The sequence below is a fragment of the Anomaloglossus baeobatrachus genome, chromosome 1 (genome assembly GCF_048569485.1).
Source record: "Anomaloglossus baeobatrachus isolate aAnoBae1 chromosome 1, aAnoBae1.hap1, whole genome shotgun sequence".
In the NCBI taxonomy this organism is placed as follows: Eukaryota; Metazoa; Chordata; class Amphibia; order Anura; family Aromobatidae; genus Anomaloglossus; species Anomaloglossus baeobatrachus.
The window spans coordinates 334,465,541-334,480,320 of NC_134353.1; the positions used below are offsets into that span (position 1 = coordinate 334,465,541).

At 49.4% G+C, this 14,780-nt stretch overlaps 1 protein-coding gene across 1 annotated transcript in view; it reads right to left on the reverse strand.

Annotated features, from left to right (window-relative positions):
• CNOT6L (CCR4-NOT transcription complex subunit 6 like) overlaps positions 1-14,780 on the reverse strand; it is an 86,148-nt gene that overhangs the window by 12,102 nt on the left and 59,266 nt on the right. The window contains exons 4-6 of the mRNA XM_075352164.1: positions 11,984-12,069; positions 11,807-11,896; positions 9,954-10,022 (exon numbers count right to left, since the gene is read on the reverse strand). Coding sequence (XP_075208279.1) covers positions 9,954-10,022; positions 11,807-11,896; positions 11,984-12,069 — 245 coding nt within the window. The remainder of the gene's footprint in view (positions 1-9,953; positions 10,023-11,806; positions 11,897-11,983; positions 12,070-14,780) is intronic.

The window sequence follows — 14,780 nt, forward strand, 5'->3', positions numbered from 1 at the left end:
TTTACCTGCAGCAGGTTAATTGTCTTTTGTGATGTGACAGGTTCCCCATCATCCTAGTTGAAATGAAATAATTTGCTTCCATCTGCAAGCAGCACTCCCATTGATCCCTCTATTAACTCCAGCAGTGGCCAGATGTAACCCCTGAAGGGAGTGGAACAGCTTTGTCATACTGTGTAATAGCTGCTGGCGAGTATTGCGGATAAGCTCGCATTTTCAATAGACGCCAATCTGCAGTACTTGGCAGCAACCACTAAACTGGTGTTTTTCTCCATACACAGTTTCCACCCAGCTACAGCTAGAAGTGATAACAGCCAATTGGTGGGTGCCAGACCCTCACCAAAGGGCTATTGATCATAAAGATATCCTAAGACTACTACAAAACCCATGTTTCCCCGTAAAAAAATAAGTTATATAGAAATAATTTCCTATTTAAGGTTATGCTACCATGTACTAGCTGATAACTGGATTTGGCCAAGAGCATCTCTACGGTAAGACCACCAGTCAGGGGCGAACGTAGAAAATCATGAGGTTCCAGAGCAAAAGTTGTAATTTGTCTGCAGCACAGCAGGCGCACAGTAGTGACATCATTTCACGCGCTGCACAGAGAGCGCTCAGGCGCAGCAGAAGACGGAGGGTGAGCTTTCAGCTGTATCAGAATCCATGATACTAATATTGTTTAACCCTTTCACGACCGGCCGATTTTTCGCTTTCCGTTTTTTTTTTTCGCCATTCTTTTTCTGAGAGACGTAACTTTTTTATTTTTCAGTCAATATGGTCATGTGAGGGCTCATTTTTTGCGGAACGAGCTGTACTTTTAAATGAAACCATCAGTTTTACCATATTGTGTACTAGAAAATGGCAAAAAAATTCCAAATGCTGAAAAATTGCAAAAAAAGTGCGATAGCACTATGGTTTTTGAGATATTTTATTCACTGTGTTCACTATATGGTAAAACTGATGTGTGGGTGTGATGCCTCAGGTCAGTGCGAGTTCGTAGACACCAAACATGTATAGGTTTACTTTTATATAAGGGGTTAAAAAAAATCGGAAGTTTGTCCGAAAAAAGTGGCGCACGTTTTACGCCATATTCCGTGACCCGTAGCGTTCTCATTTTTCGGGATCTTAGGCTCAATGACGGCTTATTTTTTGCGTCTCGAGCTGACGTTTTTAACGGTACCATTTTTGCGCAGATGCTACGTTTTGATCGCCTCTTATTGCATTTTGCGCAAAAGTTGTGGCGACAAAAAAACGTCGTTTTGGCGTTTGGAATTTTTTTGCCGCTACGCCGTTTACTGATCAGATTAATTGATTTTATATTTTGATAGATCGGGCGTTTCTGAACGCGGCGATACCAAATGTGTGTATATTTTTTATTTTTTTAACCCTTTAATTTTTAATGGGGCGAATGGGGGGTGATTTGAACTTTTAGGTTTTTTTTTAATTTTTTAAAACTTATTTTTTTACTTTTTTTTTTATTTTACTAGTCCCCCTAGGGGGCTATTGCGATCAGCATTCCGATCGCTCTGCAGTATCTGCTGATCACAGCTGGAAGGCTGTAAACAGCAGATACGCTGTCTCTCTTTTGCTGTGCCCCGGGCACAGCGAAAGTGAAACCAATTCATGTGTAGTACAGGAGTCATCACATGACCCTGTACTACCATGACAACTATCGGGAGTCACGTGATCGCGTCACGTGACTTCCGGTTTCGGCGGTAAGTAAAACTTTACCGCGATTGCGCTTATAATGGCGCTGTCATGTATTGACAGCGCCATTATAAGGGGTTAATCGGCACGAGCAGATAACGATTCTGCTCGTGCCTAGCAGGCACACATCTCAGCTGTGAAAATCAGCTGAGATGTGTGCCGATCGCGGCATGCTGCCGCCGGAGGACCGCGGGCAGTAAGATTATGTCATTTAGGACGTAATTTTACGGCCCGCGGTCGTTAAGGGGTTAAGTGCCATGTCTGCCAGTGGGCCCCATAGCAGCCGTGTGGTCTGCTGCCGTTGGCGGCACGCCACTGCCACCACCTACTGAGCCTCCTGGACACTGCCCATATGTAGTAGCTACATCATGTACAGCCCAAATACTATACGCTGTGCAATCAAGAGCGCCAGAATATAGCCCGACACCACATGAATGATGGCACTGCATTAGGGAGATATTGAGAGGGAGACTTACATCACAGCAAAATAAAAAGTGAAATTTGTAAGATCTATTTTCACTGTTAAATCTGTACAGATAAGGTTCTTTGAGGTCTGCTAATACTGCTAATGAGTGGATTAGAAACTTTAATTTGTATTCTATAATCAGTCTCTGAGGGAAAGAAAGCTTAAAGCCCCACAGCTCTAATCGTTTCTTTTACAGCACATACTGAATGGTACGTGCAGAGATAAATGTCACTCCTGTCATTGACAGAACCTTACATAAGCGCTTTCCCTTAGAAGCTGCCAAGTACACAACACTATGTAAATCATGCCCACGGAGGGGATATAGATGAAATTAACAATCCCAACAGCTCATGAGCATCAAAGAAATCAGTCATTGAATCAATAGAGTCCAATCCCTTGCTTGTAAGCAGCAAGACGACCCCTACAATCCATAACTGTTTACTTGTCTGGCATTATCAGCATTACATTCAAAGTACATGGAGTGGACAGTGCTTAAAAGGGAACCTGCAGGTTACTAGCACACCAAGAGCCAGCTGCTGCACCAAAAGAAGTTATGCCTCCAAGCAGCCGTGGGCTTTCAGTCATAGCTGTGACCGGAGCAGTTTCAGTCACTGCTTCGTGTACAGAGAACGTCAGCTGTAACCGCACCACGACAGACGGTGAGCTCAGCACTGATTCAATCATGAGCTGGCTGTCCATGCTGAAGCGTGGTTACAGCCGCCACTCACTATACTGAGCGGAGACAAACTGCTCCGTCCACGTCTGACAAAGCCTGTGGCTTCTGGAGGAATACATCTCATTTCCTCCTGGTAGCTGTGCTTTCATTGTGCGCGTTTAAGTTTTTGAATGTCATTAACCTTCAGATTAACAGTTGTTTTACATGACAGGTTCTCTTTAAGTGTGAAGGCACAGTGGATTTAGCGTATTTTTCGTTTTATAAGACACACTGGATTATAAGACGCACCCCAAATTTAGAAAAAAAAAAAAAAAAAAAAAAAAAAAGTAAAGAAGGGAATTTTGTTTACTTACCGTAAATTCCTTTTCTTCTAGCTCCTATTGGGAGACCCAGACAATTGGGTGTATAGCTTCTGCCTCCGGAGGCCACACAAAGTATTACACTTTAAAAAGTGTAACCCCTCCCCTCTGCCTATACACCCTCCCGTGCATCACGGGCTCCTCAGTTTTGGTGCAAAAGCAGGAAGGAGGAAAACTTATAAATTGGTCTAAGGTAAATTCAATCCGAAGGATGTTCGGAGAACTGAAAACCATGAACCAAAAGAACAATTCAACATGAACAACATGTGTACACAAAAGAACAACCAGCCCGAAGGGAACAGGGGCGGGTGCTGGGTCTCCCAATAGGAGCTAGAAGAAAAGGAATTTACGGTAAGTAAACAAAATTCCCTTCTTTGTCGCTCCATTGGGAGACCCAGACAATTGGGACGTCCAAAAGCAGTCCCTGGGTGGGTAAAAGAATACCTCGATAAAAAGCCGAAAAACGACCCCCTCTTACAGGTGGGCAACAGCCGCCTGAAGGACTCGCCTACCTAGACTGGCGTCTGCCGAAGCATAGGTATGCACCTGATAGTGTTTCGTGAAAGTGTGCAGACTAGACCAGGTAGCTGCCTGACACACCTGCTGAGCCGTAGCCCGGTGCCGCAGTGCCCAGGACGCACCCACGGCTCTGGTAGAATGGGCTTTCAACCCTGAAGGAGGTGGAAGCCCAGAAGAACGGTAGGATTCAAGAATCGGTTCCTTGATCCATCGAGCCAAGGTTGACTTTGAAGCCTGCGAACCCTTACGCTGGCCAGCGACAAGGACAAAGAGCGCATCAGAACGGCGCAGGGGCGCCGTGCGAGACACGTAGAGCCGGAGAGCTCTCACTAAATCTAACAAGTGCAAATCCTTTTCACATTGAACTGGATGAGGGCAAAATGAAGGTAAGGAGATATCCTGATTGAGATGAAACGGGGATACCACCTTAGGGAGAAATTCCGGGACAGGACGCAGAACCACCTTATCCTGGTGAAAAACCAGGAAGGGGGCTTTGCATGACAGCGCTGCCAGCTCCGACACTCTACGGAGCGATGTAACTGCCACTAGAAAAGCCACCTTCTGCGAAAGACGTGATAAAGAGGCCTCCCGCAGCGGCTCGAAAGGTGGTTTCTGAAGAGCCGTTAGCACCCTGTTGAGGTCCCAGGGTTCCAGCGGACGCTTGTAAGGTGGGACTATGTGGCAAACTCCCTGCAGGAACGTGCGGACCTGCGGAAGCCTGGCTAGACGCGTTTGAAAAAAATACGGAAAGCGCCGATACTTGTCCCTTGAGAGAGCCGAGAGACAAACCCTTGTCCATTCCGGATTGAAGGAATGAAAGAAAAGTGGGTAAGGCAAAGGGCCAGGGAGTAAAACCCTTGTCAGAGCACCAGGATAAGCAGATCCTCCAAGACCTGTGATAGATCTTGGCGGACGTTGGTTTCCTGGCCTGTCTCATAGTGGCAATGACCTCTTGAGATAACCCTGAGGACGCTAGGAGCCAGGACTCAATGGCCACACAGTCAGGTTGAGGGCCGCAGAATTCAGATGGAATAACGGCCCTTGAGACAGCAAGTCTGGGCGGTCTGGGAGCGCCCACGGTTGACCCACCGTGAGATGCCACAGATCCGGGTACCACGACCGCCTCGGCCAATCTAGAGCGACGAGAATGGCGCGACGACAGTCGGATCTGATTTTGCGCAGCACTCTGGAGCATCGCCAGAGGAGGAAACAGATAGGGAAGTCGAAACTGCGACCAATCCTGAACTAATGCGTCCGCCGCCAGAGCTCTGTGATCTTGAGACCGGGCCATGAATGCCGGGACTTTGTTGTTGTGCCGTGACGCCATGAGATCGACGTCCGGCGTTCCCCAGCGGCGACAGATCTCTCGAAACACGTCTGGATGAAGAGACCATTCCCCCGCGTCCATGCCCTGTCGGTTGAGAAAATCTGCTTCCCAGTTTTCTACGCCCGGGATGTGAACTGTGGAGATGGTGGAAGCTGTGGCTTCCACCCACTGCAGAATTCGTCGGACTTCCTGGAAGGCTTGACGACTGCGAGTGCCGCCTTGGTGGTTGATGTACGCGATGGCCGTGGCGTTGTCCGACTGGATTCGGATCTGCCTGCCCTCCAGCCACCGATGAAAGGCCAATAGGGCTAGATACACTACCCTTCTCTCCAGAATATTGATCTGAAGGGATGACTATCGGAGTCCAGGTTCCCTGAGCCCTGTGGTGGAGAAAAACCGCCCCCCACCCTGACAGGCTCGCGTCCGTCGTGACCACAGCCCAGGTGGGGGGTAGGAAGGATTTCCCCTGCGACAGAGAGTTGGGAAGGAGCCACCACTGAAGTGACGTCTTGGTTGCAAGGGAAAGACGTTCCTGTCGAGTGAGGTCGACCTCCTGTCCCATTGTCGGAGAATGTCCCACTGGAGTGGCTGCAGATGGAATTGTGCGAAGGGCACTGCCTCCATTGCTGCCACCATCTTCCCCAGGAAGTGCATGAGGCGCCTCAAGGGGTGTGACTGACCCCGAAGAAGAGATTGCACCCCTGCCTGCAGAGAAAGCTGTTTGTCCAGCGGTAGCATGACCACCGCTGACTGAGTATGAAACTCCATCCCAAGGTACGTCAGTGATTGGGTCGGTGTCAACTTGGATTTTGGAAAGTTGATGATCCATCCGAACTGCTGGAGAGTCGCCAGAGCGACGGAAAGGCTGTTTTGACACGCCAACTGAGAGGGTGCACTGACCAGAAGATCGTCTAAGTAGGGAATCACCGAGTGTCCCTGAGAGTGTAGGACCGCCACAACAGATGCCATGACCTTGGTGAACACCCGTGGGGCTGTCGCCAGGCCGAAAGGCAATGCCACGAACTGAAGTCTCCTTGTGACATTGAAGCGATGACAGAGCGGAGAGATTCCATCCGAAACCGTCTGGTGCTCACATGTCTGTTGAGTAGTTTGAGGTCCAGAACGGGACGGAACGAGCCGTCCTTCTTTGGCACCACAAACAAGTTGGAGTAAAAGCCGCGACCATGTTCCTGGAGGGGAACAGGGATCACAACTCCTTCTGTTTTCAGAGCGTTCACCGCCTGAAAAAGTTCATCGGCTCGCTCGGGGGGGCGGAGATGTTTTGAAGAAACGAGTCGGAGGGCGAGAGCTGAACTCTATCCTGTAACCGTGAGACAGAATGTCTCTCACCCATCGGTCTTGAACATGTGGCCACCAGGCGTCGCAAAAGCGGGAGAGCCTGCCACCGACCGAGGATGCGGTTCGGGAATGCCGAGAGTCATGAGGAGGCCGCCTTGGAAGCAGTGCCTCCTGCGGCCTTTTGGGGGCGTGACTTAGCCCGCCACGCATAGGAGTTCCTCCGGCCTGCTGGACGAAGAGGATTGGGGCTTGGCGGAGGGACGAAAGGACCGAAACCTCGATTGTATCTGTCGCTGCTGAGGTCTCTTTGGTTTGGACTGCGGTAAGGAGGAGTCCTTTCCCTTAGATTCCTTAATCTCATCCAATCGTTCGCCAAACAATCGGTCGCCAGCAAACGGCAAACCGGTTAAGAACCTCTTGGAGGCCGAATCTGCCTTCCATTCGTGCAGCCATATGGCCCTGCGGACTGCCACAGAGTTAGCAGATGCCACCGCTGTACGGCTAGCAGAGTCTAAAACTGCGTTCATGGCGTAGGAAGAAAAAACTGACGCCTGGGAAGTCAAAGACGTAACCTGCGGAGCAGAATTACGTGTAACCGCATTAATCTCAGCCAGACAAGCCGAGATAGCTTGTAGTGCCCACACGGCTGCAAAGGCCGGGGCAAAAGACGCGCCCGTGGCTTCATAGATGGATTTCATCAGGAGCTCTGCCTGTCAGTGGCATCCTTTAGCGATGATCCATCTGCAACCGATACCACAGATCTAGCCGCCAATCTAGAGACTGGGGGATCCACCTTGGGACAACCCTTAACAACGTCAGAAGGGAAGGGGTAACGTGTGTCAGTAAGGCGCTTAGTAAAGCGCTTGTCCGGAACCGCTCTGGGCTTCTGGACAGCATCTCTGAAGTTAGAGTGATCGAAAAACGCACTCCGTGTACGTTTAGGGAACCGAAACTGGTGTTTCTCCTGCTGAGAAGTCGACTCCTCTACAGGTGGCGGTGGGGGAGAGATATCCAACACCTGGTTGATGGACGAGATAAGATCATTTACTATGGCGTCCCCTTCAGGTGTATCAAGATTGAGGGCAACGTCAGTGTCAGAGCCCTGAGCAGCGACGTCCGCCTCGTCCTCCAGAGAGTCCTCCCGCTGGGAACCTGAGCAGCGTGAAGAAGTCGGGGAAGATTCCCAGCGTGCCCGCTTAGCCGGTCTGGGACTGTGGTCCGGGCCGGAGTCCTCCACGTGAGACCTAGGGTCCCCCCTGGGAACGTGCTGCGGCGCGGGCAGAGAGGGGCCTGGGGGTGAAGATCCAACAGGGCCCGGGGCCTGTGTAGGGACCGGTCTGGACTGCAAAGCTTCAAGCAGCTTGGCAGACCATTTGTCCATAGACTGAGCCATGGACTGTGAGAGTGACTCAGAGTTTTTCAGCAAAAACTGCAAACTCTGTCCCTGCCGCCTGGACAGGGGGAGCAAGGGATTCTACCTGAGCCGAGGGGCCCACTAGTGACCGAGGCTCCGGTTGTGGAAGCAAAACAGGGGTTGAGCATTGCTCACAGTGAGGGTAGGTGGAACCCGCAGGTAACTTAGCCGCACAAGAGGTACAGGTCGCAAAATAACCCTGTGTCTTGGCACCCTTGCTCCTTGTGGACGACATGCTGTTGTCTCCCAGGAGAGTGATCACTGAGGGTATATGGGAAGGGTATACAGCCCGACCGAACAGAAATATATAAATATATATAGTATCTATTCCGGCACCCTAAGGGGACCAGCACCGGGTGACCGGTGTGGCTTACGGACCGCTAAAAAGCGGAGTGTGTGTCCTCCAGATTCCCTGCCTTTGGTCTCCCAGCGTTGCAGAGCTCTTTCCAGGAAATCTTCCACAGGCAGAATGCCAAAGAAATGGCTGCCGGAGCTCTCAGGGGAGGAGAGGAGCCGTGGGCGGCGCTAGAAAAGTGCGGGAATCTGGAGTCCCCACAGTGATCAGTGAGGGGGGGAGGAACATACAGGAAGCCCTGGCCCTCACAGCCGACGTCAGGTCGGCAGTCCCGCCCTTATCCCTGATAGACAGGCCTGGGGGCGGGAGTTTTGCTACTAGGCCGCAATATAAGCCGGGGACTAAATTTAATACCGCGGCCGACAAACAGGCGCGGTCGGCGCGGAAGTCCGCCGGCCGACACAAATAAGCAGCTGCTGCAGCGTCCGGGATGAAGGCGCTCCATGCACATCCCCCATGGGGGTACAGAGTACTTTAGTGATGCAGGGCCCGGTCCCTGAGGATAAACAAACTCCTGTCCGACAGATTCCCCCAGGGGCTGCGGAGGGAGCACGGTCCCAGTGACTGGATGACCGCTCAGGATCCCACTTCTCCCAGAGCCGCTAAGGGATGGTGAAGGAGATGGCATGAGGCTCCTGCCTTTGTACCCGCAATGGGTACCTCAACCTTAACAGCACCGCCGACATAGTGGGGTTAGAAGGGAACATGCCGGGGGCCCCGTGTGGGCCCACTTTTCTTCCAACCGATATAACTAAAATGAGATGATGAGTGGATGTGTGCCTCCTTCCACACAAAGCATAAAACTGAGGAGCCCGTGATGCACGGGAGGGTGTATAGGCAGAGGGGAGGGGTTACACTTTTTAAAGTGTAATACTTTGTGTGGCCTCCGGAGGCAGAAGCTATACACCCAATTGTCTGGGTCTCCCAATGGAGCGACAAAGAAAATGGGATCAGTTTTATACTCCGGTGTGGTCTTACTAAAGGGGGGCAGCAGTAGTGGTGAAGCGGGGTCACAGGAGGAGGAGGCAGCAGCGGCTGAGTGGCGTCAGCAGGCCGGTGCGGTGAGCATCCCAGTCTGTCCGCGGTCCCGTTTAAATGAGGGCGCTTGGAGCGGTGCATGTGCAGATGGAGCTTTCATCCATCAGCTTCATCTGCACACGCGCTGACTCCCAGTGCCATTATTTGAAACTGGGACCGAGGACACACGCCGGCCTGCAGGACAGAGAGGCAGCCGGCACCGACAGGCATCCGGCTGCCCGCACACAGCCACCACTGGTAAGCTATATTCGGATTTTAAGATGCACCCCTCATTTTCCTCCAATTTTTGGGAAGAAAAGTGCGCCTTATAATCTGAAAAATACGGTATATATACATATACACACACACACACATATACACACACACACACACACACACACATATATACACACACACACATATATACACACACACACATATATACACACACACACATATATACACACACACACATATATACACACACACACACATATACACACACACACATATACACACACACACATATATACACACACACATATATACACACACATATATACACACACATATACACACACACACATATACACACACACATACATATACACACACACACATATATACACACACACACACACACACACACATATATACACACACACACACACACACACACATACACACACACACACACACACACACACACACATACATACACATACACACATATATACATATACACACACATACACAGAAGAACACCTCTGCGTACTAAGCCAGAATGGACAATCTTCACAATACTGATATACAATACCTGAGGGGAGAATTTGGTCTCGTTCTTTTAAAGTTATCCACGGCCTCTGAGGAAGCTGTTCTGGATGAACTGCAAGTGTACAAGAAAAGTGTGAGGAGACATCACCATTACCACTGGTCCTGAATAGTGACAAAAGATTGGCATATTAATAATGAAGGCATCGTCACATTAGCAGAGGCTGAAAACATGGACACATGAAATTTAAAGTATGGATCCCCAAACCCTGAAGCTAAGCAAAGACAAGAATTCTTGGAGGAATCCTCAGCTCACCCTAAACTAGTTATCTTCCCATATACTCATGGCTAATAGTTACTGAATGGGAAGGAGATGAGACCCTCGCCCTATCACATTTTCCCCTTGTGGTACAGGAGATAAGGCAAGTTTACACCCAAGAGGCCATGATGGCTTTACAGGAGTAATCAACGTTTTTAATCAGGATCATTTGGGACAACTTAATTACCTTTTTTAGCCCATTTTTGTGAAATGAACAAAAACCACAATAGTGCTATTGTTTGTAATGATGCAAGCCATCAATTGATAATGGTATTTAATCATTATTGAACACCAAAATAAACAGAAATCTAATGTTTTCTTTCATAATAAAACCATTTATATTGGGGGAAACGTTTTTGGGACAGACTTCTGTAGACCAAACGTGGGCCACTGGGGTGAACTCCCCTCCCCCCTAAATGCTGCTACTGAGTTATGTGGTTAACTTGCTGGAGCCAAAGTAAGCTCTAATCACAACATCTGCAGCATGAGCAGGGCTATGAGACATATTAGACAGCCGAACCGCCCAGTCAGAATTAGGCTGCTTTCACACTACGTTTTTTTAGCATGCGTCATGAACGTTTTTTTGCTGCAAAAGCGGATCCTGTTTTTGCAAAGAAAAACGTATGCAAACATGTGTTATTTTGCAGGATCCTGTCACTTTAAGTTTATGGGCGGGCATTTGAGTCATGTGATTGGGAGTGAAGGGAACTGAACGTGAAAGCCTGTGAGCCAACATCTGACAGCTGCGGAGGCTCGTAACCAAGGTAAACATCGGGTAACTTGCTTGGATACCCAATATTTACCTTGGTTACGAGTGTCCTCCGCGTGAGGGAGGGGGAGCGAGGGAGGGGGGAGAGAGACTGATCACGCGAGGCTGGTTTCTGGGCATGCTCAGTAGACCAAGCAGGATCCAGTCTATCAGCATGCCAGTGTTCACATGCGTTTGCATGCTGTTTAGTCAGGATCCAGCAATTCGCAGTATTTGGACGCAGCTCAAACGCTACAAGTAGAGTTTTTGAAAAAAGTTGAAAACTGCAAGTCGCTGGATCCTCACTATAACGCACGCAAACGCATGTGAACGCATGTTCGACGCGAGTCCATTGCAAATGCATTGAAATGAAAACACATTTGCACTGGATCCGTTTTTGCGTTAGAAAAAACGTTCATGACCCATGTTAAAAAGACGTAGTGTGAAAGCAGCCTTAGATTGATGGGCTCTGACACCCCACAGGTCAGCTGTAGGATCTAAACAATGAACAAACTTCCATGCAATTATAAAACGTTTAACCCTCTTCAAAAGTTTGTCTTTCAAAAAATATTTGGTTTTCCAATAAAATTGATGTTAGCTGCAAGTGTACTATGAGAATCACATCAATACCACGGAAGCAGATTTAACTTCTGATTAGTCCTTCAAGTCCTATCTACAGGAATGGATTTCCATTACCCAAACACATACATACAAAACAAACATAGGTATCTCATTCTAAACTTTTAAGACTGGTCTTCCAAAGTATCGGACTTGGAATCCTGCCATTGCTGGGGTAAGAGTATGACTATGTAGAAGAGCTAAAGGTGGACACCTGCTAGATTGTCAAGCATGTAGTTCAGTAGCTTTCTGATCCCATCTGGCTCCTGGTACAGACTGAGAATATCCTGTGATAAAGGATTGCCTGGAGAGAAAAAAAAAATATATAAATTAATGATCATAGAGGAGACAGATTGTGTACACAATCTATGACAACATGCATAAAACTTACCTTTTAAACCCAGTGTCTGAAGCCTGAACAGTCGCCCCAGCTCATAAGGTAAAACCCGTAACAGATTGTTATTTAAAAGCAATTCCCTGTATGGAGAGAGAAGCCATGATTAGAAATTCATTTAGGCCTTGTGCGCACGCTGCGTTTTTAGTGCAGTTTGTGGTCCTAAACTGCCTGTATGACCTTCCCCAGCAAAGTTTGAGAAATCTAAAAGATTGTGCGCACATTGCTCTTGTTTCCTGCAGTTTTGGTGGCAGAAAAAAAGCAGCAGCATGTCACCTTTCTGCGTTTTGCCATTGACAATGTTAAAAAAAAAAAAACAAAACAAAACAAACACACACGCGGCAAAAGCGCAGTTTCAGCCAGAGGAGAGTTTTTGTGCCAGAGGGTGCGTTTTTCGCTGGAGAAGCAAAACTGCAGTGTGCGCACATATCTCAAAACCCCATCTTCATAACAATGGCAATCTTACCATGCTCACTCATTAATTAAATGGGTTGTCCACTGCTTTGACACTGATGACCTATCCTGAGGATAGGCAATCAATGTCTGATCGGCCGAAGTCAGACATTCCGCCCCCCCCCCCACCGATACGCTGTTCACTGTCCCGGCAGCAGGCAATGCTCAGTTCTAGCGCTGCTCAGTCTTTATAGTGGCCACAGCCGGGTACTGCACATCCACCTCCCATTCTAATCAATCGGAAGCGGATCTGCAGTACCCGGCTGCTATCAGAAGATTGAGCAGCTCCGGAACTGAGCATTTCTGGCTAACTACTGCCACCGCGGGGACCGAGAACAGCTGATCGGCGGGGGTGCGGAGTATCGGACATCAGATATTTGACGACCTATCCTTAGGATTGGTTATAAAGTAGTGGACAAGACAAGAATCTGAACTGTAATGTGTTTTTTTAAAGTTAATGGCAACATAATGGAAAGAAGGGAATTTTGTTTACTTACCGTAAATTCCTTTTCTTCTAGCTCCTATTGGGAGACACAGACAATTGGGTGTATAGCTTCTGCCTCCGGAGGCCACACAAAGTATTACACTGAAAAGTGTAACCCCTCCCCTCTGCCTATACACCCTCCCGTGCATCACGGGCTCCTCAGTTTTGGTGCAAAAGCAGGAAGGAGGAAACTTATAAATTGGTCTGGGGTAAATTCAATCCGAAGGATGTTCGGAGAACTGAAACCATAACCAAAAGAACAATTCAACATGAACAACATGTGTACACAAAAGAACAACCAGCCCGAAGGGAACAGGGGCGGGTGCTGGGTCTCCCAATAGGAGCTAGAAGAAAAGGAATTTACGGTAAGTAAACAAAATTCCCTTCTTTGTCGCTCCATTGGGAGACCCAGACAATTGGGACGTCCAAAAGCAGTCCCTGGGTGGGTAAAAGAATACCTCAATAAAAGAGAGCCGAAAAACGACCCCTTCCTACAGGTGGGCAACCGCCGCCTGAAGAACTCGCCTACCTAGACTGGCATCTGCCGAAGCATAGGTATGCACTTGATAGTGTTTTGTGAAGGTGTGCAGACTAGACCAGGTAGCTGCCTGACACACCTGCTGAGCCGTAGTCCGGTGTCGCAATGCCCAGGACGCACCCACGGCTCTGGTAGATTGGGCTTTCAGGCCCGAAGGAAGAGGAAGCTCCGAAGAACGGTAGGTTTCAAGAATCGGTTCCTTGATCCACAGAGCCAAGGTTGACTTGGAAGCCTGCGAACCCTTACGCTGGCCAGCGACCAGGACAAAGACCGCATCTGAACGGCGCAGGGGCGCCGTGCGAGACACGTAGAGCCGGAGTGCTCTCACTAGATCTAATGAATGCAAATCCTTTTCACACTGGTGAACTGGATGAGGGCAAAATGACGGTAAGGAGATATCCTGATTGAGATGAAAAGGAGATACCACCTTAGGGAGAAACTCCGGGACAGGACGCAGAACCACCTTATCCTGGTGAAAAACCAGGAAAGGGGATTTGCATGACAGCGCTGCAAGCTCCGACACTCTTCGGAGTGAGGTAATTGAGATAAACCCGACGACGCTAGGAGCCAGGACTCAGTGGCCACACAGTCAGGTTGAGGGCCGCAGAATTCAGATGGAAAAACGGCCCTTGTGACAGCAGGTCTGTGCGGTCTGGAAGCGCCCACGGCTGACCCACCGTGAGATGCCACAGATCCGGGTACCACGACCGCCTCGGCCAATCTGGAGCGACGAGAATGGCGCGACGACAGTCGGATCTGATCTTGCGTAACACTCTGGGCAACATCGCCAGAGGAGGAAACACATAAGGGAGTCGAAACTGCGACCAATCCTGAACAAACGCGTCCGCCGCCAGAGCTCTGTGATCTTGAGACCGTGCCATGAAGGCCGGGACCTTGTTGTTGTGCCGTGACGCCATGAGATCGACGTCCGGCGTTCCCCAGCGGCGACAGATCTCTCGAAACACGTCTGGATGAAGAGACCATTCCCCCGCATCCATGCCCTGACGACTGAAAATCTGCTTCCCAGTTTTCTACGCCCGGGATGTGAACTGCGGAGATGGTGGAGGCTGTGGCTTCCGCCCACAGCAGAATCCGTCGGACTTCCTGGAAGGCTTGACGGCTGCGCGTGCTGCCCTGGTGGTTGATGTACGCGACCGCCGTGGCGTTGTCCGACTGTATGCGGATCTGCCTGCCCTCCAGCCACCGATGGAACGCCTTTAGGGCTAGATACACTGCCCTTATCTCCAGAACATTGATCTGAAGGGAAGACTATCGGAGTCCAGGTTCCCTGAGCCCTGTGGTGGAGAAAAACCGCTCCC